The 25,560-nt window shown below is 51.0% G+C and overlaps 1 protein-coding gene across 1 annotated transcript in view; it reads left to right on the forward strand.

Moving 5' to 3' along the window:
• Positions 1–6,932: 6,932 nt before the first annotated feature.
• Positions 6,933–25,560, forward strand: part of LOC137525261 (protein mono-ADP-ribosyltransferase PARP14-like) — a 70,156-nt gene continuing 51,528 nt past the window's right edge. Inside the window, exons 1-5 of the mRNA XM_068246285.1 lie at positions 6,933–7,243; positions 18,156–18,283; positions 19,480–19,507; positions 21,699–21,902; positions 22,468–22,704. Coding sequence (XP_068102386.1) covers positions 7,054–7,243; positions 18,156–18,283; positions 19,480–19,507; positions 21,699–21,902; positions 22,468–22,704 — 787 coding nt within the window. The 5' untranslated portion in view covers positions 6,933–7,053. The remainder of the gene's footprint in view (positions 7,244–18,155; positions 18,284–19,479; positions 19,508–21,698; positions 21,903–22,467; positions 22,705–25,560) is intronic.

Genomic DNA, 25,560 nt, shown 5'->3' on the forward strand with positions numbered 1-25,560 from the left:
GCTTACCGCCAGCCTTCAGCGGGAGATCTCCGCACTTGTATGACAGCTTACCGCCAGCCTTCAGCGGGAGATCTCCGCACTTGTATGACAGCTTACCGCCAGCCTTCAGCGGGAGATCTCCGCACTTGTATCACAGCTTACCGCCAGCCTTCAGCGGGAGATCTCCGCACCTGTATGACAGCTTACCGCCAGCCTTCAGCGGGAGATCTCCGCACTTGTATGACAGCTTACCGCCAGCCTTCAGCGGGAGATCTCCGCACTTGTATGACAGCTTACCGCCAGCCTTCAGCGGGAGATCTCCGCACCTGTATGACAGCTTACCGCCAGCCTTCAGCGGGAGATCTCCGCACTTGTATGACAGCTTACCGCCAGCCTTCAGCGGGAGATCTCCGCACCTGTATCACAGCTTACCGCCAGCCTTCAGCGGGAGATCTCCGCACCTGTATGACAGCTTACCGCCAGCCTTCAGCGGGAGATCTCCGCACCTGTATGACAGCTTACCGCCAGCCTTCAGCGGGAGATCTCCGCACCTGTATCACAGCTTACCGCAAGCCTTCAGCGGGAGATCTCCGCACCTGTATGACAGCTTACCGCCAGCCTTCAGCGGGAGATCTCCGCACCTGTATGACAGCTTACCGCTAGCCTTCAGCGGGAGATCTCCGCACCTGTATGACAGCTTACCGCCAGACTTCAGCGGGAGATCTCCGCACCTGTATGACAGCTTACCGCCAGCCTTCAGCGGGAGATCTCCGCACCTGTATGACAGCTTACCGCCAGCCTTCAGCGGGAGATCTCCGCACCTGTATGACAGCTTACCGCCAGCCTTCAGCGGGAGATCTCCGCATGCCTTCCGACAGCTTACCGCCAGCTTTCAGTGGGAGATCTCCGCACCTGCATCGCAGCTTTCTGCCAGCCTTCAGCGGGAGATCTCCGCACCTGTATGACAGCTTACCGCCAGCCTTCAGCGGGAGATCTCCGCACCTGTATCACAGCTTACCGCCAGCCTTCAGCGGGAGATCTCCGCACCTGTATCACAGCTTACCGCAAGCCTTCAGCGGGAGATCTCCGCACTTGCATCGCAGCTTACCGCCAGCCTTCAGCGGGAGATCTCCGCACCTGTATGACAGCTTACCGCCAGACTTCAGCGGGAGATCTCCGCACCTGTATGACAGCTTACCGCCAGCCTTCAGCGGGAGATCTCCGCACTTGCATCGCAGCTGGCAAGATCTTTATGAATGACCACCCAGAAGTCTAAAATACCGCTGCGGTATTTTCCCTCCACGAGTTTTTTCGCCACACATTTTTTATGAATAGAGCCCCTTTTGAGGCTAATTGGACCATGCCTTGTAAGGGTTCTTTCGCCTTCCTCTGGATCAGCAGGGATATGTGAGGAAGCAGGCTGGTGTTGTACTTTGTTCTCTGGTTGAACTCGATGGACGTATGTCTTTTTTCAACCAAAATAACTATGTAACTGGAAAAATAATCCAAAAAAGCAAAGAAAGATCCTAAAGGTGCATACACACATCAGACTATAGTCTTCGGAAAATGAAAGATCACAAACCTATCTTACCACCCTTCATGTAGTATGAGAGCCATACTTTCTCGTTCTCAGTCTTTCCTATGGAGCTGAACGCCCCATCAGACAGAAAGCTTTGCAAGATGCTGCACACACAGATGCTGTACAGACACAAAAGATCAGTATCTGCAAAAGATCTGTTCCTGCAAAATGCATTCATAGGCTATAATTCATAAACTTGCTGGCGGTAAGGAGAACCCGTGTGGGAGAATACCGCCGTCGGTAGTTTAGCCTTCTGGGTGGTCATTCATAAACATTGTGCCCGGGGCGGTAGCAGTGCGGAGGTTTTCTGGAGAATGGTGTCGGTAGGCGGGCGGTAGGCATGCGGAAACAGAAAAGCTGGCCGAGTCCCTCCATGCGGTGTTCTCTCTGCTGATGTGTGGGAGGTCCGTCCCATTCACTTACAAGGACTCCGCAAGCTTCCCGCTACATCCAGGGGATCGGTAATCCCCGTCCGCATACCGCTATGCGGAAATGTTTATGAATGAACATTTTGATACTTTTTCTGGATACCTGCGTATCCACACCGCACAAGGCGGTACATTGTCACTCTGCACGGGAATGTCAGCTCCGCATGCGGAAAGAGGCTTTATGAATACACAACTTGCTCAGTGCTCGGTAAAGTCAGCGGTATTACGCATTTCCGCATGCGGGAATGCTTTATGAATGGTGGCCATAGTCTATGATATCTGCAGATCATCATACACACCTTGTTTAACAGACATTCATCTGCAGATTAGATCCACCAGGATGGATTTTCAGATCTGCAGATGATTGTCTGATCTGCAGATGAATGTCAGTTAAACAAGGTGTGTATGATGATCTGCAGATCTCATAGACTATGAATGCAATTTGCAGGAACGGATCTTTTGCAGATACTGATCTTTTGTGTCTGTACAGCATCTGTGTGTGCAGCATCTTGCAAAGATTTTAGCTGATGGGGAGTGCAGCTCCATAGAATAGACTGTGTAGAGTATAGCTCTCATGCTACATGGAAGGGGGTAACATTGGTCTGTGATCTTTCATTTTCCAAAGACTATAGTCTGATGTGTGTATGAGCCTTTACACAGACCGCACCACACAAAATTACCAAATAAATCACGAGCTTTGACATATTAGATTACACATGAGAAAGATAAAAACAAAACCAAAAATGTCCGGGTATCATACATTGAAATAAATGAGGATATACATATCAATGGTAAAGCCCAACCCTTCCTCTACTCAATATAACGCATATAATATATGTATGGGGCGAGTAAAGTGACGCCGGCGTCCATTATGCTCAGCTGAAGCCGCCGAGAGCGGCGAATCGCGAATGCAGTGTCGGGTACACACGGCCTTTCCTCTTCTCCTGCCGCTATGTGATGCGTACCTCCTCTCACTTTCTCTCCATTGGGTGATCCACTTGCTGGTCCCATCCTGGACCTCTCTAGACCTCTCTACACACGCTTATCTAACCCTTTTTTTCAGGGGGTTCTTTCTATCCCTATGCTCTTTGGTTTCTGCACTATTTCACTTTACTTTATGCACTTTGTCACAACCTATGCACTTTTCACTCAGTTTATATTTGTTGCTAGCACTAGGTCACTTTACTCGCCCCATACATATATTAAATGCATTATATTGAGTAGAGGAAGGGTTGGGCTAATTTTTTTTTTTTTTTTTTTTTTTTATTTCAATGTGTGATACCCGGACATTTTTGTTTTTATCTTTCTCATGTTTAATCTAATATGTCAATAAACTCATGTGATTTATTTGGTAATTTTGTGTGGTGCAGTCTGTGTTAGGATCTTTCTTTGCTTTTCTGGATTATTTTTCAAGTAATAGTTAACAATCAGGAGGAGCCAGGATGGAGGTTGTGGTGGTAAAGGGTGGTAAGGCCGGCATAGTGATTTCCAGCCACTTCATGTCCCCCTCTTGCCAACAACAGGGTCTGGTGGCGTTTCTTGCTAGCACGGGAAGTGAAGGAGGGAGCAGAGGAGACCACTGAGGACTGGCTGCCTGAACAGGCCTCAGTGTCGGCAGGAGTGGCAGAGGGGGTTCTGGTGCTCTGAGTCTGACCACTGCCAGCACCAGCTTCGTTCAGCCTCTTGAACTCCTCCATGCTCAACAACATGTTTTTTTGGCCAGATGGGTGATGAAGCTGGAGGTGCCATAGTTGGAGGGGTCACAACCTCTGCTCAGCTTTAGTTTGCACACATTGCAGGTGGCAAACTTGCTGTCCACTGTGGGCAGAGTGAAAAACTGCCAGATTGGGGATGTGAAAATTCCCCTGCGGCCTGAATGGGATGCGGTGGCTTTTCTCCCTGTGGCGGTTGGGGGTTGAGTGGTGCGGCTGGTGGTAGTGGCAGAAGATGAAGCAGCAGGCTGTGGGTCCTGCATTCCACGCCCACTGCTGCTCCTGCCAATGTCTGCAATGCTGATCCTCCACGCCAGACCCACTGACGCATCCTCCTCCTCCTCAGAGCTAACATCCCCCTCCTGTGGATGCTAGTCACGGTCCTTCATCTCATCAACATAACTGCTGCTGGGATGACACCCCCCCACACACACTCCTCTTCTGATGCCACATGCAAGGACCCCCCATCCCCCAACAACTACCGTCAGCATCTGTGACTGCTCCACATAGCCCAAAGCGCCCAGAATATCCTCCTCAAACTCGCTGCTGGTAACAGCCCTGCTGCTTGTGATCATGGTGCCTGGAGTGAAAGTGCGCTCACTGCTGGGCCGCTGCTGCTCCTGCGAACAGGAGTGCTGGTGGGGGTGGAGGTCTCTGTTGTAGAGCTGGTGGTGGCCTGCTCATCCACCATCAGCTGGACAATGGCCGCTACATGCTGCTGCGCCTCTGCAGCGTTACTACCTCTATTAACAGCGGGACGGCCAGTGGCAAGCGGCGGAATGGACACTGACGCGGCAGAACTGCTGAATGTGGCCGTAATGTTGCTCCCTATCCTCTTGGCCTTGCTGCCCCTCCCCCGGCTGCCGGTGCCAGCAGACATAGTACAAGTTATGTGTGATGATGTCACCAGATGATGTGGGGTACTTGTACTTTATTAAAATCAGGGTTGGACTTTAACCTTCCTGGTGGTAACCGTAGTTCGGGGTAAGCCGCGCAGGAGGTTTTCTCAGGCCCTGCTGGGCCGATTTGCATATTATTATTATTTTTTTTTTTTTGCAACTTTGCTGGCTGCATGTGCACTCCGATCGCCGCCGCTCCGTGCCGATTACTGTCCTCAGAGGGGCTCACTATCTAATCCTACCATAGTCATAGTATAATGTCCTACCATATTATTATTATGTATTTATATAGCACTGACATCTCCTGCAGCACATTACAGAGTACATAGTCATGTCACTGACTGTCCTCAGAGGAGCTCACACTCTAATCCTATCATAGGCATAGTCTAATATCCTACCATATTATTATGTATTATATAGCACTGACATCTTCTGCAGCACTGTACAGAGTACATAGTCATGTCACTGACTCCTCAGAAGAGCTCACAATCTAATCCTACCATAGTCATAGTCTAATGTCCTACATTATTATTATTATTATTATTATTATTATTATTATTATTATTATTATTATTATTATGTATTTATATAGCACTGACATCTCCTGCAGCACAGACTAGCCAGCAAGCTCATGGTGACCCAGAACTCATTGGGGTGTGTAAGGGACTACAATGGTCCTAAAAGCCCCCTTACTAAGATGTTAAGAAAAACAAAAGTTTGCTTTCTTAAAACAGAAAGAATTTGCGATAATTCAGGTTGGAGTGAGCTTGAGATGTCTCCCAGGCACCACTGCTGAATATATGCAAATTAACTCCTGCAGCACATTACAGAGTACATAGTCATGTCACTGACTGTCCTCAGAGGAGCTCACAATCTAATCCCACCATAGTCATAGTCTAATGTCCTACCATATTATTATGCATTTATATAACGCTGACATCTCGCCCCCACCCCCCAAAAAAATAAAATGCCACAAACACTTTTCAAATGGGAGGTAGGAGGAAAGCAGGAAATTTGGGCGCATGAGGCAGGTGGACAAAAAGGGCGCCGCCATTCACTCCCATAATAAATATCGTTTAAATCGGCGCCCAACAGGAAAAAAGGGCGCCGGAGAAAAATAACGTTTTAAAAGCGGCGCCCGGAGACTTTTAATGTTTTATAACTGTTTCTCATGATTACACATTATTTAATGATTTATAATTTTTAAAACATTATTTTTAAACGAAAAACAGTACAATCTTTTTTTAAAACGTTATTAATGCTTATCACAGGGGGGTCTTAGGTTTAGGCACCAACAGGGGGGTCTTAGGTTTAGGCACCAACAGGGGGGTCTTAGGGTTAGGCACCAACAGGGGGGTCTTAGGGTTAGGCACCAACAGGGGGGTCTTAGGTTTAGGCACCATCAGGGGGGGGTCTTAGGGTTAGGCACCAACAGGGGGGTCTTAGGGTTAGGCACCAGCAGGGGAGATTTAGGGTTAGGCACCACCAGGGGGGTCTTAGGGTTAGGCACCACCAGGGGGGTCTTAGGGTTAGGCACCACCAGGGGGGGTCTTAGGGTTCGGCACCAACAGGGGGGTCTTAGGGTTAGGCACCACCAGGGGGGTCTTAGGGTTAGGCACCAACAGGGGGGTCTTAGGGTTAGGCACCAGCAGGGGAGATTTAGGGTTAGGCACCACCAGGGGGGTCTTAGGTTTAGGCACCACCAGGGGGGTCTTAGGTTTAGGCACCACCAGGGGGGTCTTAGGGTTAGGCACCACCAGGGGGGTCTTAGGGTTAGGCACCACCAGGGGGGGTCTTAGGGTTAGGCACCAACAGGGGGGTCTAGGGGTTAGGGGTAGGTACAGGGAGGGTTCTGTGTGACAGTAGGGTTAGGTATAGCTTTAGTAAAATTCTTATTAATGTTTTATAAAACGTTATTATAAATTTCAATTTTTAAACAGGGAAGATTAACGTTTTTTTAAAATTGCCGATTTTATACACATTATTTAATGATTTATAACTTTATAAAACATTATTTTTAAACGAAATATAACACAATTTTTTTTAAACGTTATTCATGATTATCTTTTAAAACCCTGCGCCCTTTTTTCCCGGCGCCCTTTTTTAACGTACGCGGTAGGAGGTTGTGTGATTTTATTATGGTTACATTTATTTTTGTTTGCATGTCTGAGTGTATCCAGTGGTTGTTCCATGATTGAGCCCAGCCCAAGAAGTGACAGCTTTGCCCCAGAATCATGGCTGTAGGTTATTAGTCAGCTGTGGTGGCAGCAGCTGGGATTCCTCCTCTGGTCTGAGGGACTTTCCTGCAGCAGGAGGAGGAGGAGAGATGGCTCTGATTTCCGAGAAAGGAAACTGAAAGTAAGAGTTTCAAGAAAGACATTTTATGTCCCACGCCCAGTATCAGCAACGTACACATATCCACAGGAAACTTCCTGCTCAGGAACACTGCCTGTGCCATGGGGGACAGCGACTACCGGCACCCCCTGGCCCTCCTGTGGCAAGATGGACCAGAGAGACTGAAGAGGATAAAGAACAAACTTCTGCTGTATCTCCAGAACAAGAGCAAATCTGGTGGAGGAGACTGTGAGTTCCGAGACACCGACTGCAGCGATGGCTATATCCTCATATACTTCCAGGAGCAGGAGGGTGAGTGCTGGAGGAGGGGGTGGTACAGCCTTATATACTTCCAGGAGCAGGAGGGTGAGTGCTGGAGAGGGAGATACAGCCTCATATACTTCCAGGAGCAGGAGGGTGAGTGCTGGAGAGGGGGGTACAGCCTCATATACTTCCAGGAGGAGGCGGGTGAGTGCTGGAGAGGGGGGTACAGCCTCCTATACTTCCAGGAGCAGGAGGGTGAGTGCTGGAGAGGGGGTACAGCCTCATATACTTCCAGGAGCAGGAGGGTGAGTACTGGAGAGGGGGGTACAGCCTTATATACTTCCAGGAGCAGGAGGGTGAGTGCTGGAGGAGGGGGGGGGGGGTACAGCCTCATATACTTCCAGGAGCAGGAGGGAGAGTGCTGGAGGGGGGGGGGTACAGCCTCATATACTTCCAGGAGCAGGAGGGTGAGTGCTGGAGAGGGGGTACAGCCTCATATACTTCCAGGAGCCGGAGGGTGAGTGCTGGAGAGGGGGTACAGCCTCATATACTTCCAGGAGCAGGAGGGTGAGTGCTGGAGAGGGGGTACAGCCTTATATACTTCCAGGAGCCGGAGGGTGAGTGCTGGAGAGGGGGTACAGCCTCATATACTTCCAGGAGCAGGAGGGTGAGTGCTGGAGAGGGGGTACATCCTCATATACTTCCAGGAGCAGGAGGGTGAGTGCTGGAGGAGGGGGTGGTACAGCCTTATATACTTCCAGGAGCAGGAGGGTGAGTGCTGGAGAGGGGGTACAGCCTTATATACTTCCAGGAGCAGGAGGGTGAGTGCTGGAGGAGGGGGTGGTACAGCCTCATATACTTCCAGGAGCAGGAGGGTGAGTGCTGGAGAGGGGTGTACAGCCTCATATACTTCCAGGAGCAGGAGGGTGAGTGCTGGAGAGGGGGGTACAGCCTCATATACTTCCAGGAGGAGGCGGGTGAGTGCTGGAGAGGGGGGTACAGCCTCCTATACTTCCAGGAGCAGGAGGGTGAGTGCTGGAGAGGGGGTACAGCCTCATATACTTCCAGGAGCAGGAGGGTGAGTACTGGAGAGGGGGGTACAGCCTTATATACTTCCAGGAGCAGGAGGGTGAGTGCTGGAGGAGGGGGGGGGGGGGGTACAGCCTCATATACTTCCAGGAGCAGGAGGGAGAGTGCTGGAGGGGGGGGGTACAGCCTCATATACTTCCAGGAGCAGGAGGGTGAGTGCTGGAGAGGGGGTACAGCCTCATATACTTCCAGGAGCCGGAGGGTGAGTGCTGGAGAGGGGGTACAGCCTCATATACTTCCAGGAGCAGGAGGGTGAGTGCTGGAGAGGGGGTACAGCCTTATATACTTCCAGGAGCCGGAGGGTGAGTGCTGGAGAGGGGGTACAGCCTCATATACTTCCAGGAGCAGGAGGGTGAGTGCTGGAGAGGGGGTACATCCTCATATACTTCCAGGAGCAGGAGGGTGAGTGCTGGAGGAGGGGGGGGGTACAGCCTCATATACTTCCAGGAGCAGGAGGGAGAGTGCTGGAGGGGGGGGGGTACAGCCTCATATACTTCCAGGAGCAGGAGGGTGAGTGCTGGAGAGGGGGTACAGCCTCATATACTTCCAGGAGCCGGAGGGTGAGTGCTGGAGAGGGGGTACAGCCTCATATACTTCCAGGAGCAGGAGGGTGAGTGCTGGAGAGGGGGTACAGCCTTATATACTTCCAGGAGCCGGAGGGTGAGTGCTGGAGAGGGGGTACAGCCTCATATACTTCCAGGAGCAGGAGGGTGAGTGCTGGAGAGGGGGGGTACAGCCTCCTATACTTCCAGGAGCAGGAGGGTGAGTGCTGGAGAGGGAGTACAGCCTCATATACTTCCAGGAGCAGGAGGGTGAGTGCTGGAGAGGGGGTACAGCCTTATATACTTCCAGGAGAAGGAGGGTGAGTGCTGGAGAGGGGGGTACATCCTCATATACTTCCAGGAGCAGGAGGGTGAGTGCTGGAGAGGGGGTACAGCCTCATATACCTCCAGGAGCAGGAGGGTGAGTGCTGGAGAGAGGGGGTACAGCCTCATATACTTCCAGGAGCAGGAGGGTGAGTGCTGGGGAGGGGGGTACAGCCTCATATACTTCCAGGAGCAGGAGGGTGAGTGCTGGAGAGGGGGTACATCCTCACATACTTCCAGGAGCAGGAGGGTGGGTGCTGGAGAGAGGGGGTACAGCCTCATATACTTCCAGGAGCAGGAGGGTGAGTGCTGGAGAGTGGGGTACAGCCTCATATACTTCCAGGAGAAGGAGGGTGAGTGCTGGAGAGGGGGTACAGCCTAATCTACTTCCAGGAGCAGGAGGGTGAGTGCTGGAGAGGGGGGTACAGCCTCATATACTAGCAGGAGGGTGAGTGCTGGAGAGGGGGTACAGCCTCATATACTTCCAGGAGCAGGAGGGTGAGTGCTGGAGAGGGGGGTACAGCCTCATATACTTCCAGGAGCAGGAGGGTGAGTGCTGGAGAGGGGGTACAGCCTCATATACTTCCAGGAGCCGGAGGGTGAGTGCTGGAAAGGGGGTACAGCCTCATATACTTCCAGGAGCAGGAGGGTGAGTGCTGGAGGGGGGGGGGGGTACAGCCTCCTATACTTCCAGGAGCAGGAGGGTGAGTGCTGGAGGGGGGGGGGGTACAGCCTCCTATACTTCCAGGAGCAGGAGGGTGAGTGCTGGAGAGGGGGGTACAGCCTCATATACTTCCAGGAGCAGGAGGGCGAGTGCTGGAGAGGGGGTACAGCCTCATATACTTCCAGGAGCAGGAGGGTGAGTGCTGGAGAGGGGGGTACAGCCTCATATACTTCCAGGAGCAGGAGGGTGAGTGCTGGAGGGGGGGGGGGGGTACAGCCTCATATACTTCCAGGAGCAGGAGGGTGAGAGCTGGAGAGGGGGTACAGCCTTATATACTTCCAGGAGCAGGAGGGTGAGTGCTGGAGAGGGAGGTACAGCCTCATATACTTCCAGGAGCAGGAGGGTGAGTGCTGGAGAGGGGGTACAGCCTCATATACTTCCAGGAGCAGGAGGGTGAGTGCTGGAGAGGGGGGTGCAGCCTTATATACTTCCAGGAGCAGGAGGGTGAGTGCTGGAGAGGGGTACAGCCTCATATACTTCCAGGAGCAGGAGGGTGAGTGCTGGAGAGGGGGGTACAGCCTGATCTACTTCCAGGAGCAGGAGGGTGAGTGCTGGAGAGAGGGGGGTGCAGCCTCATATACTTCCAGGAGCAGGAGGGTGAGTGCTGGAGAGGGGGGTACAGCCTCATATACTTCCAGGAGCAGGAGGGTGAGTGCTGGAGAGGGGGGGGGGGGGTACAGCCTCATATACTTCCAGGAGCAGGAGGGTGAGAGCTGGAGAGGGGGTACAGCCTAATCTACTTCCAGGAGCAGGAGGGTGAGTGCTGGAGAGGGGGGTACAGCCTCATATACTTCCAGGAGCAGGAGGGCGAGTGCTGGAGAGGGGGTACAGCCTCATATACTTCCAGGAGCAGGAGGGTGAGTGCTGGAGAGGGGGGTACAGCCTCATATACTTCCAGGAGCAGGAGGGTGAGTGCTGGAGAGGGGGTACAGCCTCATATACTTCCAGGAGCCGGAGGGTGAGTGCTGGAGAGGGGGTACAGCCTCATATACTTCCAGGAGCCAGAGGGTGAGTGCTGGAGAGGGGGTACAGCCTCATATACTTCCAGGAGCAGGAGGGTGAGTGCTGGAGGGGGGGGGGGTACAGCCTCCTATACTTCCAGGAGCAGGAGGGTGAGTGCTGGAGGGGGGGGGGGGGTACAACCTTCTATACTTCCAGGAGCAGGAGGGTGAGTGCTGGAGAGGGGGGTACAGCCTCATATACTTCCAGGAGCAGGAGGGCGAGTGCTGGAGAGGGGGTACAGCCTCATATACTTCCAGGAGCAGGAGGGTGAGTGCTGGAGAGGGGGGTACAGCCTCATATACTTCCAGGAGCAGGAGGGTGAGTGCTGGAGGGGGGGGGGGGTATAGCCTCATATACTTCCAGGAGCAGGAGGGTGAGTGCTGGAGAGGGGGTACAGCCTCATATACTTCCAGGAGCAGGAGGGTGAGAGCTGGAGAGGGGGTACAGCCTTATATACTTCCAGGAGCAGGAGGGTGAGTGCTGGAGAGGGGTACAGCCTCATATACTTCCAGGAGCAGGAGGGTGAGTGCTGGAGAGGGAGGTACAGCCTCATATACTTCCAGGAGCAGGAGGGTGAGTGCTGGAGAGGGGGTACAGCCTCATATACTTCCAGGAGCAGGAGGGTGAGTGCTGGAGAGGGGGGTGCAGCCTTATATACTTCCAGGAGCAGGAGGGTGAGTGCTGGAGAGGGGTACAGCCTCATATACTTCCAGGAGCAGGAGGGTGAGTGCTGGAGAGGGGGGTACAGCCTGATCTACTTCCAGGAGCAGGAGGGTGAGTGCTGGAGAGAGGGGGGTGCAGCCTCATATACTTCCAGGAGCAGGAGGGTGAGTGCTGGAGAGGGGGGTACAGCCTCATATACTTCCAGGAGCAGGAGGGTGAGTGCTGGAAAGGGGGGGGGTACAGCCTCATATACTTCCAGGAGCAGGAGGGTGAGTGCTGGAGAGGGGGGTACAGCCTCCTATACTTCCAGGAGCAGGAGGCTGAGTGCTGGAGAGGGGTACATCCTCCTATACTTCCAGGAGCAGGAGGGTGAGTGCTGGAGAGGGGGTACAGCCTCCTATACTTCCAGGAGCAGGAGGGTGAGTGCTGGAGAGGGAGGTACAGCCTTATATTCTTCCAGGAGCAGGAGGGTGAGTGCTGGAGAGGGAGGTACAGCCTCATATACTTCCAGGAGCCGGAGGGTGAGTGCTGGAGAGAGGGGGGTACAGCCTCATATACTTCCAGGAGCCGGAGGGTGAGTGCTGGAGAGGGGGTACAGCCTAATCTACTTCCAGGAGCAGGAGGGTGAGTGCTGGAGAGGGGGTACAGCCTCATATACTTCCAGGAGCAGGAGGGTGAGTGCTGGAGAGGGGGTACAGCCTCATATACTTCCAGGAGCAGGCGGGTGAGTGCTGGAGAGGGGGTACAGCCTCCTATACTTCCAGGAGCAGGAGGGTGAGTGCTGGAGAGGGAGGTACAGCCTTATATTCTTCCAGGAGCAGGAGGGTGAGTGCTGGAGAGGGAGGTACAGCCTCATATACTTCCAGGAGCCGGAGGGTGAGTGCTGGAGAGAGGGGGGTACAGCCTCATATACTTCCAGGAGCCGGAGGGTGAGTGCTGGAGAGGGGGTACAGCCTAATCTACTTCCAGGAGCAGGAGGGTGAGTGCTGGAGAGGGGGTACAGCCTCATATACTTCCAGGAGCAGGAGGGTGAGTGCTGGAGAGGGGGTACAGCCTCATATACTTCCAGGAGCAGGCGGGTGAGTGCTGGAGAGTAGGTACAGCCTCATATACTTCCAGTAGCAGGAGGGTGAGTGCTGGAGAGGGGGTACAGCCTCCTATACTTCCAGGAGCAGGAGGGTGAGTGCTGGAGAGGGAGGTACAGCCTTATATTCTTCCAGGAGCAGGAGGGTGAGTGCTGGAGAGGGAGGTACAGCCTCATATACTTCCAGGAGCCGGAGGGTGAGTGCTGGAGAGAGGGGGGTACAGCCTCATATACTTCCAGGAGCCGGAGGGTGAGTGCTGGAGAGGGGGTACAGCCTAATCTACTTCCAGGAGCAGGAGGGTGAGTGCTGGAGAGGGGGTACAGCCTCATATACTTCCAGGAGCAGGAGGGTGAGTGCTGGAGAGGGGGTACAGCCTCATATACTTCCAGGAGCAGGCGGGTGAGTGCTGGAGAGTAGGTACAGCCTCATATACTTCCAGTAGCAGGAGGGTGAGTGCTGGAGCGGGGTACAGCCTCCTATACTTCCAGGAGCAGGAGGGTGAGTGCTGGAGAGGGAGTACAGCCTCATATACTTCCAGGAGCAGGAGGGTGAGTGCTGGAGAGAGGGGGGTACAGCCTCATATACTTCCAGGAGCAGGAGGGTGAGTGCTGGAGGGGGGGGGGGGCTACAGCCTAATCTACTTCCAGGAGCAGGAGGGTGAGTGCTGGAGGGGGGGGGGGTACAGCCTCATATACTTCCAGGAGCAGGAGGGTGAGTGCTGGAGAGGGGGTACAGCCTTATCTACTTCCAGGAGCAGGAGGGTGAGTGCTGGAGAGGGGGTACAGCCTCATATACTTACAGGAGCAGGAGGGTGAGTGCTGGAGAGGGGGTACAGCCTCATATACTTGCAGGAGGGTGAGTGCTGGAGGGGGGGGGGTACAGCCTCATATACTTCCAGGAGCAGGAGGGTGAGTGCTGGAGAGGGGGTACAGCCTCATATACTTCCAGGAGCAGGAGGGTGAGTGCTGGAGAGGGGGTACAGCCTCATATACTTCCAGGAGCAGGAGGGTGAGTGCTGGAGAGGGGGTACAGCCTTATATACTTGCAGGAGCAGGAGGGTGAGTGCTGGAGAGGGGGGGGGGGTACAGCCTCCTATACTTCCAGGAGCAGGAGGGTGAGTGCTGGAGAGGGGGTACAGCCTTATATACTTCCAGGAGCAGGAGGGTGAGTGCTGGAGAGGGGGTACAGCCTAATCTACTTCCAGGAGCAGGAGGGTGAGTGCTGGAGAGGGGGGTACAGCCTCATATACTTCCAGGAGCAGGGGGTGAGTGCTGGAGAGGGGGGTACAGCCTCATATACTTCCAGGAGCAGGAGGGTGAGTGCTGGAGAGGGGGTGCAGCCTCATATACTTCCAGGAGCAGGAGGGTGAGTGCTGGAGAGGGGGTACAGCCTCCTATACTTCCAGTAGCAGGAGGGTGAGTGCTGGAGAGGGGGGTACAGCCTCATATACTTCCAGGAGCAGGAGGGTGAGTGCTGGAGAGGGGGTACAGCCTCATATACTTCCAGGAGCAGGAGGGTGAGTGCTGGAGAGGGGGGTGCAGACTTATATACTTCCAGGAGCAGGAGGGTGAGTGCTGGAGAGGGGGTACAGCCTCATATACCTTCAGGAGCCGGAGGGTGAGTGCTGGAGAGGGGATACAGCCTCATATACTTCCAGGAGCAGGAGGGTGAGTGCTGGAGAGGGGGTACAGCCTCATATACTTCCAGTAGCAGGAGGGTGAGTGCTGGAGGAGGAGTACAGCCTCATATACTTCCAGGATCAGGAGGGTGAGTGCTGGAGAGGGGGTACAGCCTCCTATACTTTCAGTAGCAGGAGGGTGAGTGCTGGAGAGGGGGGGGGGTACAGCCTCCTATACTTCCAGGAGCAGGAGGGTGAGTGCTGGAGGAGGAGTACAGCCTCATATACTTCCAGGATCAGGAGGGTGAGTGCTGGAGAGGGGGTACAGCCTCCTATACTTTCAGTAGCAGGAGGGTGAGTGCTGGAGAGGGGGTACACTACAGTGACCAGATTTTTGCACGGAAAAATGGGATTTGCCATGATATTGTATGGGCGGAGCTAATGTAATGATGTAACAGCGGGGCATAAGAAAGCAGTGTTTCCGCCATGATGTGTGAAACGAGGATTCGCATCATGGGTGTGCAGAAACTGTGTGATGCTATTTAATAGTATACCGTAACCCCAAAAGCGTCAAATATAGCCAACTATGACCATTAAATAATAAATGCAGCAACAGTTACCCCAGACACCACAAAATAAACGCAATGTGGGCAACATTTCAGCAGGAAATAGACGCAATGTGGGCAACATGTCAGCAGAAAATAATGCAATGTGGGCAACATTTCACCTGCAAAAAAAAAAATTTACTCAGCTGACAGAAGTCCCCTCACTTGGCCAGCCTCTGGCGCGCAGCTCCCCTGACGATCGTGCTCCTGCATTTCTCCCGCGCTGAATGGAATAGCAGGCTTACGGGAAGATGGTGCCCGAAGCCCTGTACTGGAGACAAAAATAGTCTCCAGTACAGGGCTTCGGGTGCTATCTTCCCGTAACCCTGCTCTACCTGGCTAGGGCAGGGGGACGAGCTGAGACAGAAGGGGAAAAGAGGTAACACAGGGCATAAAAGAGGCCCAAGGGGAACAGAGGTGGACAAAAGAGGCACAGGGAGAAAAGAGGGGGACAAAAGAGAACCGATAAAGAATAAGAACGGATCTTCAAGTCCCTATCTCATTTGTTTACCGGGGACTACCTGTATTTAGCTAGTATTTGGCGCCACCCACAACATGCCATGGTCACGCCCACTTTTTGCCGAATCACACTGTGCATGCCTCTTTTTTTCAGTGTTGGAGCCAGTATAGGTAGCCAGGTATAGGTTCCCCCAGTATAAGTAGCCAGCTATAGGTGGTGTCCCAGTATAAGTAGCCTGGTGTAGATGCTCCCAGTATAGGTAGCCTAGTATAGCTGGTGCCCCAGTATAGGCCAGCAAGATACAGGTGCCCCCAGTATACATATTCAACTATAGGTGGAGCACCGGTATAGGTAGCCTGGTATGGGTGGTGCACCAGTATAGGCCAGCAAGATACAGGTGCCCCCAGTATATGTATTCAACTATAGGTGGAGCCCCGGTATAGGTAGCCTGGTATGGGTGGTGCACCAGTATAGGTTAGCCAGGTACAGGTGCCCCCAGTATATGTAGCAAGCTATAGGCACGCCAGTATAAGTAGTAAAGTATACGTGGTGCCCCAGTATAGTAGGTAACCAGGTACAGGTGGTGCCCTCAGTATAGGTAGCCAAATATAGGTGGTGCCCCAATGTAGGTAGCCAAATATAGGTGGTGCCCCAGTATAGGTAGCCTGTAGCCAGATATAGTATAGTATAGAAAGTCCGCTGTAGCGGCCTCACTCATCTGCTCCCCACGTTCAAGTGCTGATGTCTCCCTTCTCTCAGTGCTGGAACGCGGTTTGCTGGTTAGTGAGCCACAGGCCAGAAGCCAGAACACGCGGCCCTTCCAGTGCTTTGGGGAGGCCCAGCCCCCCCCCCCCCCCCCATGATGGCTGCCCTGAGTGTGGGGTTCACGATGTTCTGTGATATAATGGAATGGAGTTGAGCATATATATCAGTTATGGAGAATTCTCTGTAGCCTCTGATCAGATAGCCGTGTGTGGGGCTGCGTTTCTCACATACAGTAACAGCTGTAGTTTCTGTTATTCCCAGTGTTATGGCGATTGTGTTTCATGTTCCTGGATTAGACGTCAGTTACTCCTCCCTGGCCGGTGTACTTGTGACTCCCCTCTGTGCGCCTCCAGCTAGCTCTAACGTGTCTCCTGATGTCAGCAGTGTGTAGTTATAGATTAACTCTCTGCTGTGCTCGGAGCACCCAGCTGCCAGCCCAGAGATCACAGCTGCTGTTATATCTCAGCGTAGAGAAGTCACCTAAGTGTCTTTGTCTGAACTTGTGGCCCTTACAATTCTATCTGTGTCCTTTAGGGAATATTTCAATATTCGTGGACCATCCTGGGCTACTTTCTCAGGGTAATGCTGTAAAAGAGATGAGGTGTGTAGTGCCTGACACTCGTTGTGAAGGGGATGTGCACTCAGCTGGGGCAAGTGTCCGGCCCTACGTGGCCCAAGTGTATTTTACACACCTTGAGATACCGCCTTGTGGTTCTGGCTGGATCACCTTTGTTACTTGTCTTCTATGTCCGTTGGTGCCAAGCACCTACCAGCTGACGGCACGGAGTGGCCGTCTGGTAAAATGGTCACCGTGTAGTCCCGATAATAACTGTGGCCCAGTGCACACCATAAACCTCTAGCTGATCCGCAAACGCTAGCGGTTTTTGAAGAGGTTTTTCAGAGCAATGCTAGGCATGTTTAGAGAGATTTTCTAAACATGCCGAGCGTTTTTGGAGTGTTTTTGTGTAGCAGAGTTTACATATTGTTACAGTAAAGCTGTAACGCCTGAAAAACACTAGATCAGAGCAGTTTTCCACTTTCCTATACTTAACATCAGATAGAAACGCCTCAGAAAACCGCAAAAATGCTGCAGGAACCTAGTTTGCGTTTGTGGAAAAAACGAGCCGCTCTGGTGTGCACCAGCCCATTCACTTTCATTAGCCAATCGGTTCCCCTCGCAAGCGTGTTAAAAACACTCAGAACCCCTCTTGGTGTGCACCAGCCCTGTAACTTGGTAGCTCGGATATTGATGGAGGGAGTATTTAGCGGGGAAGACAGCACTTATATTGTCGGGGATTGTGGCACAACGGGTAGGTTAGGGTTGGGCATCACTGGAGGGGAGGGTTCAAGTGAGAATGGTATCAGGTCAGGGGGACAGCAAAATGTCAGTAAAAATGACAGAGTTCTATGATATTACCCATTGTCCAATAGTAGAATATGAGTGTAGCACTCACCCCTGTCACCCTTGCAGTCACAGGGGGCCCAGAGGCTTTAGGGGCCCCTCCCTCTCCCCAACCGCATGTGCAGCCAATTGGCAAAAAAAACCTCCCCGGTTGCTCACATAATCCGTCCCCGACGCCTTCTCCCGCCATGTAGAGTAGTGGGAGCATGTTTAACTTTTTTTTCCTGCTTCACAGCAGAAAACTCTCTGCTGCCATTTGCTGGCTCCCAGTCATGTGACCCTCATGTGGTTTGGGGACCAAGGAGGCCCCATGCTATCATTTAGGCAGCTTGGAATGGCTCAAACAGATGAAGCCATCACTGCTTCTGAGTGGTCTTATTCCAAGATGCAGAATTATCAGAATCTGGTTGACCATCCTTATTCATAATTCTTCTTGGACCTCTACTGAATGATCCAGAGAGAGAATTCTGAATTCATTCAATTCACATTCAACCCACAATCTAGGATAGACTTTATATGAGGGAGTTGTGTGAGGTGCTGGAGACACAATGTGGTCATCAGAGAGGGAGGCCTGCAATGTAGCATTGTCCAGGTACCGGGGTATAGAACAATGCCGCCCCCTCTGCAGGTCCTTCTGGAGGATCTGTGTGACCTTATTTTTTTTATTTTCTGCCTTTCCAGCCCGTGACCGCGTCCTCCAGAGAGGGACCCATCAGCTGAAGCTGCCAAATGGGGAGAAGCTAGAGCTGAACATCACTGTGTGGAATGTCGGGAACCCCAACACTAATGAAACAAAACCGTTACCCAAGGCAAGTCAACCAGGGGGTATCACACCTAACAAAGAAGAGCCGAGAGACCCCTAAGTCTACAATAATACTTATAATAATATGCAGAAATGCAGGTCATGTGCTGCAGCCCTTAGTCGGGTCTTGTAGAACTTGTGTTCACTGCTGATGCTGCATCTCTGAGGATTATCCAAGGGAATATAAAGTAGCTTTTGCTTGGCATGGGTTGTTCTCATAGATCAGAAGACATTTCATGCCTTCTTACAGAACTTTCCTCAGTTCAGAGAAGGTGAGGGAATATCCAGACACTTACATGTAACAATCCTCCACTTACTCCCAAAAACGGATCTAATGGTTTTACCCTACTTTTTATGGTTTTTATATTTTTGAATGCCTCTTGTACAGTGTGACTCTTAATAACAGTGTCTAGTCTTACTAGAAACCATCTACTAGATCTTCTGGTGACGGTGAGGGCTTCCTGAGAACCGGGAGGAGATGGGGCCACATCTGCTTATGTTGACCACCAGAAACCACTTGGACCTCCTGCCCTAGAGTAGTTTTGTATACTTTATGCATTTCCGTTTACTAGTCTAAAGTCTCAGACACATGCTAGAGGCAATTTAAGTGAGGTGGTCATTAGGCAACGAATCTAGCATATTTACCCCCTTCCTAAGCACCGATCAAGTAAGAACTTCCCTGCTCTGCCCTGTCTCCGCTCCTCCTACAAGTTGTCTGGCTATTGCCGAGTAGCTTTCTTGTATAGTACTCGTTCTCTGCAGTATCGCCCTAATGATTAAGCAGTGATTAATATTGGCGACACACTGTACATGTGCGTGCCCTTTACAGGCTCTTGGCTCAGTCTTTTGAGTTTCATTACGCATTTAGACTGTTATCTGAAGTGGGAGAGTTACAGTATGTGTGCATATCATTGTCTGGGTGTTTCTTTCACTTCATCTTTGAAATGAGAAAGGTGTGGTGCTATATTTTTGTTTGTAAGAGTAGAACACTCAAGGTTTTCCACGAGATATTAGCTTACATTTCTTTGGATAAGCCATGATCTGGATAAATAAGACTCTTTCCTGCTGTAACTTGAGAGATGTTTGACACAGAAGTATTTGGTCTACATGGTGTAGAAGTATGGAAATATTCATATTACAGATTGATGGGGGCTGAGCTATTAAAACTGTGATCTAAACCCACCGGTGTTCCTCTGATTTCAGGCTCCTCAATCCGGCCAGTCTGTTAAAGGTGAGGAATCTTTTTTCTTTTTCTTTTTTTTTTTTTCCTCATCCCCTTAGCCAGAAATACAGGAAAACAAGAAGCTGTTGGCTGTAATGTTTGTCCTGACAAACATACAGGAGATTGTCAGAGATTAGTCTTTGTTCAGTCAGCTTTGAGATAAAATCACTCTACCCTGACCTAATGGCCCATACTCACGAGGGACTTTTGTCGCCTCAACACGCGGCGCGCGCGTGTTGCGGCGACAGGTCGCCCGTGAGTATGGGCCGTCGCACGCGCGCGCACCCCGAACTGTCGCTCGTCGCTATGTCGCCATGCGATTGAAACTTTCAATCGCATGGCGACAGTCGCCGCTGCCCCCCCGCCGCAACTGTCGCTAGTCCGTGTGAGTACGCGGACTAGCGACAGCAACCTCCATTGAGGTTCACAGACCTTCCGGTGAGCTTCCGGCGGGGGGAGGAGGAACGTCAGCGACAGCTTCCGCCTTGCCGCTGGTCCCTCTTCCGCATGTGTACGCGGAGGGACCTGGCGAGAAGCTGTCGCCGGCCTGTCGCCCACACGCTCACGTGTGCTGGCGACAGGCGAGTTTTGCAGCCCGTGAGTACGGGCCTTTATGCTCCCTCCCAGCTACCATGTTGGTTAAATGTTCCTGGTATACCTCTCAAGGAATATCTAACCATTTTTCCAAAACCTCTTCGTTGCCTATTCTAGATTAGAATAATGGACAACAAAACTGTTAACTTAAAAGGGACCTGAGCAGTGAAAATAAACAAAATCGGTACTCACCTGGGGCTTTCTCCAGCCCACCGTAGGTCAGCGGGTCCCCCGTTCGTCGCCACGTCCGCTGGTGTGACAGTACTGCGCATGCGTGGTTTAGAATTAGAAAACCGCACATGCGCAGTACGGTCACTCCACACGTGATGACGACGAGCGTCACCGATAAAGAAGTGTCAGCCTGACACTCGGCTTGGGTGTCGTCGGTGATGAATTGCACAGCGGCGCCGGGAGAGGAGCCAGGAAAACGCCAGGAGACCGGTCGACCTACGTTGGGCTGGAGAAAGCCCCAGGTAAGCACCAATTTTGTTTTTCACGGCTCAGGGTCCCTTTAATCACTTAAAGGACCTCTGTAGCGAATATCTTACAATTTTAAATACATGTAAACATATACAAATAAGAAGTGCATTGTTTCCACAGTAAAATGAGCCATAAATTACTTTTCTCCTATGTTGCTGTCACTTACAGTAAGTAGTAGAAACATCTGACATTACTGACAGGTTTTGGACTAGCTTATCTTCTCATGGGGGTTCTCAGGGTTTTCTTTTATTTTTAAAATCACTAAGTGAATGGCAGTTGCTCCATCCAACTGCAAAAAAATGCACAATGAGCTGGGAGGCTGGCCAGCATCTTTGCATAAATCTTTTTCAGGGAATATCTTTATAATGAATAAAGGCCATGCTGCGGATCCCCCACAAAGAGATGGACTAACCCAAAACCTGTCGATAATGTCAGATTCCTACTACCTACTGTAAGTGACAACTTCATAGGAGAAAAGTCATGTATGGCTTGTTCTACTCTGGAAGAAATGTTCTTCTTATCTGCATGTGTTTTTAAATTTTAAAGTTTTTGCGACAGTTCCTCTTTAAGGTCTGCAGGCTTACACCCCCCCCCCTAGTGACCAGGCTATTTTTCACAATTTAGGCCACTGCAGCTTTAAGTGCTCGCTGCAGGGCTGTATAACTCGGCACACAATGATTTGACATGGCTGTCCCCAGTAGAGCGCTGCCGTAGATCGCAGCCCTGTGCACTGTAACTAGACAGCGGTTTCACCATCTAACTTTACGCCGATTGGCGTGAGGCGGTCTTTAACCGCAGAAGAATGTTCATCTTTAGGGAAACTCCACCCATCCTACAGAGTTGTCACATGAACATGCTCAAATAGGCCAGTCAGTCATGTCGGCAAAGGCTGGAGTCCGTCCAGAAGACCAGCAGAAGTTGTGAACATTGTTTAGATCCATCCAGGGGCTATTTCCTCAGAACTCATCGAATGGCTATGTCTAGTGGAGTGTCCAGAGATGGATCTGTTGGCCAAAACACCTATTCTCCTACTTGTACTACATTTTTCTCACTATGGCCCTCACAATATGAAGAAATGGCCTATACATACTTCTGTAAAGTTGTCTTTCATATTTTTCTTCTATAGTTACAGCTGCCCAAGATAAAGAGGTGACCCAGGAGGAACCCTCATCCTCTCTGGTCCTGATACAGAATGTCCGGGAAAGCTGCACTGCTGAGATGTTAAACCTCTTGGTGGAGAATACCAGTGATAAGATGGAGGATGTGGAATTCCATGTGGAGAGAATCCCTGATATCCAGGCTGCTGTTGTCACCTTCACCTGTGACATTGGTAAGGAGAATCTGTGCTAAGGGACGAGCTGAGGCTCAAGGTGCAGAAATGTGAGGGTACAGCACTAACCCCCACCAGCGGAGCGTGCAAGGGAGTTTACTCACCAGTTGGTGCCGGGATCTCTTTTCAGTCACGTCACAGCATCCCCTCTCTATAACTCCTCCAGTGGTGCCTCTCATTGCATGATGTTGCTGGAGGAGGCCTCGCGGGAGAGGGGGTAGAGTAAACTCTCTATTACACCCTGCTGTTGGGACTACCTAATAATGGTGGCACATCATCTGGCTACCTATACTGGGGGGACTACCTAATTCCGGGGGCACATTTGACTACTATACTGGGTGGAGGAGGCTACCTTATACTAGGGGCACATCTGGTTATACTGGGAAGTGGCCCTTTTGAGGACTGTATAGTTTTGACATCTAACAGAAGGAGCTTTCTGAAAAATCCAGTCCAGGTTCAAAGATCACTTCTTGTCTCCAAGCTTAGTAAATCAGCCAAATAGCCTGTAACCCACATTAAGTGTTGAGTTTCCCTGAGATTTTTCTTTTTTTGTTTTTCCCCTCAGATATTCCAGGATTCATCCAAGCTTTCTCCAGCAGCATCAGAGTGAATCATAACAAACTAACAGCGAAGACGATGGAGGATACTAGAAGTGTCAGGGTGGAGAACTTACCAGAGGTGGCATCTGAGGAACATCTCGCAACTTACTTTGAGAATCCTAGAAAGGGAGGAGGACACGTAGAGGAGGTGGTGGTGATTGCAGAAGAAAGGGCAGCTCTGGTCAAGTTTGGCAATACAAGAGGTATGTCATAATATGGACTGTGAGACTCCAGAAAACAATGCAGACTGGTATATTCACATTGCTGTTATTTACTGACGTTCAACTGGGCTGGGGAACAAGAGAGATCTAACAAATCTGAAATGTGGCTTTTAAATTCCTCTGCCGGGAATTTACAGACTTCACCTGAGTTATATCAGAACATAGTGGAGGTTGCAAAATATTAGTAAATGAATAAACCTGCAGCTGCAATCAGAATATTTTCACTAAATCCAGAAGGTCCTGGAAGAAGGCTAAATGCAGTAATTTTTATTTTATTTCATTTCCTCTTCTGGTGGCCTCCTCCCTCTCTTCTGGTCGGCCTCCTCCCTCTCTTCTGGTCGGCCTCCTCCCTCTCTTCTGGTCGGCCTCCTCCCTCTCTTCTGGTCGGCCTCCTCCCTCTCTTCTGGTCGGCCTCCTCCCTCTCTTCTGGTCGGCCTCCTCCCTCTCTTCTGGTCGGCCTCCTCCCTCTCTTCTGGTCGGCCTCCTCCCTCTCTTCTGGTCGGCCTCCTCCCTCTCTTCTGGTCGGCCTCTTCCCTCTTCTAGTCCGCCTCCTCCCTCTCCTTGCTGTTTCCTCCCTTTTCTGGTCTGCCTTGTCTGGTCCACTTTATCCCTCTTCTGGTCCGCCTCCTCCCTCTCCTTGCCCGCCTCCTACCTCTTCAGGTCCGCCTCTTCTCTCTCCTGGTGCACATCTTCCCTTTTCAGGTCTGTCTTAGACCTGGTCCACACTAGGTCCGGAAACGTATCCGTGGCTGCGTTTTCAAACCTGATGAAAAACGGAGTCCCGGATACTAATGTTCAAAATAGCAGCCAGCCTCACCCAAGTAAAAAATGGATCCGTCTGCGTTTGCGGGAACCCGTTTTCAAAACCTGAACGGAAGGTCCGGATCTGCTGCATTTTCACGCAACGGATCAGGACCACGGATACACGCAGGGGTAGTGAAAATCAATGAGAAAACGCATCTCCAGCTCCACAGGCAAAAAACTGATGTGAAAACGGATAGCCTGAGCTTTATGATTGGCCCAAAAAAATCCTCCCACTCCTTCCTAATGATGGAGACGTTTTCTGTCAGGGAAAAACTGAACGGAAACTGATGCAAAACTGATGCAAAACTGATGCACTTTCATCAGTTTGCAGTACGGTGGTACTTCCCCTAATCTTCCCCTGATCCGGACTGCAGTGTCCGTCCTGCAACTGTGTCTAGTGTGGACCTAGCCTTATCCCTCATCTGTTCCCCTTCTTCAGGTCCGCTTCTCTTCTCTCCTGGTCCAGCTCCTCCCTCTTCAGGTCCGCCTCTTACCTCTCCTGGTCCCGCCTCCTCACTTTTCTGGTTAGGGATGGTCAATGAGATGCGAATAATTCTGTGTAGTTGCAACTTTTATACTATCTTTTTTTATCTTGGACCTTGAGCCATTCAGTGCAGCCGCTGTCTCTTACAGACTTGGCAGTGTGGTGGTCAGTGTTGATCATCATAATGGGTAACTTCCATTTTGTGAGTCATCACATAATTTTTCACAGTTATGATTCTAATCCAAGTTACAATTTTGTGGATAATCTTGATTTTGCATATTTTTCACAAATTATACAAAATTACATTCGGGGAATCCACTGGACAAGAGAAAACACATTGGTCCATATGCAATTCACTATTTCTCCTGAGTTTTCTCCGAGGAGGTGATTTTTCATCTTCCTTTTTACCACAACTTTTCAGCATTTTGCTGTTAAAAAAACTATCAAAGCATGGTTGAAAAAGTTCTATCAAAATTATTCTCAGTGTTTTCTTGCTTGCTGGTGGTTTTAAAGCCATTTTACAGATAATTTGTTATCTCCTAGGAGAAAAAGGGAATTGCATAGGGGCCATTTTATCTTCTTATCCTTCATGGCGGCTGAGAGAAAGCTGGCTTCCTCCCAAGGAAACACAACAACCAATCAAAATCAACCGCACCCTATAAACTCCACCTCTTAGCACTAAGCCTTAAGTCCAGGAGGTGTAATGTATGCTTGGTCAAATTCGTGCCTGCATGGACTAGGGCCATTTGCCAGAAATCCATCCAACCAGAAGTTGGGGTTTAAAGGACCTTGCTTTCTCTCGGACAGGGAGGACCTGTTGTTTCAAGGGGAAAACTTTCATCCAGAACCACAGAAATTCCACTTGGCTTTTGAATGGAAATCCCTTAAAGGGAAGGTCCACACTGAACATAAAAAAAACAAAAACTGCACTTACCTGGGGCTTCCTCCAGCTCCTGGCAGTCGATCTGTGCCCTCGTAGCAGCTCCTCTCCCTCTCGGCGTCCAGCGGTGAAGAAGCCGACCTCGCCAGGTCAACTTGCAGGTCGGCTTCCGTGTGCTCCACAGCGGGGGGTCACGTGGTGTAGGGACGTAATCGGGTCTCCACTGCGCAGGCGCAGAACTACTACTACAACTGTGCAGTAGAGACCAGGTGAGGTCACGTATACCACGTGACCCGCGCCGTGGAGCGCACATGAAGCCGACCTGGCGAGGTTGGCTTCTTCACCGCTGGATGCTGAGAGGGAGAGGAGCTGTGGCGAGGGCACAGATCGATTGCCAGGAGCTGGAAGAAGTCCCAGGTAAATGCAGTTTTTTTTTTTTTTTTATGTTCAACGCGGATCTTCCCTTTAAAAGAAGTAGGTTCTTGGACAGAGTAATTAAGACGAACTGTCTTTAATGTTTGGAATGTTTGTTAAACATGGAAAATAAAAAAGAATATCAGACATTATATACCTTCTATTTTGGAATTTTGCAGGATGGGGTTGATTTAGTATTATCACCCAACACTGTAAGGGTGCAGGCTGCAGCCTTTCTCTTTTTTTTGAATCAAAC

Source organism: Hyperolius riggenbachi, chromosome 7 (genome assembly GCF_040937935.1).
Source record: "Hyperolius riggenbachi isolate aHypRig1 chromosome 7, aHypRig1.pri, whole genome shotgun sequence".
In the NCBI taxonomy this organism is placed as follows: Eukaryota; Metazoa; Chordata; class Amphibia; order Anura; family Hyperoliidae; genus Hyperolius; species Hyperolius riggenbachi.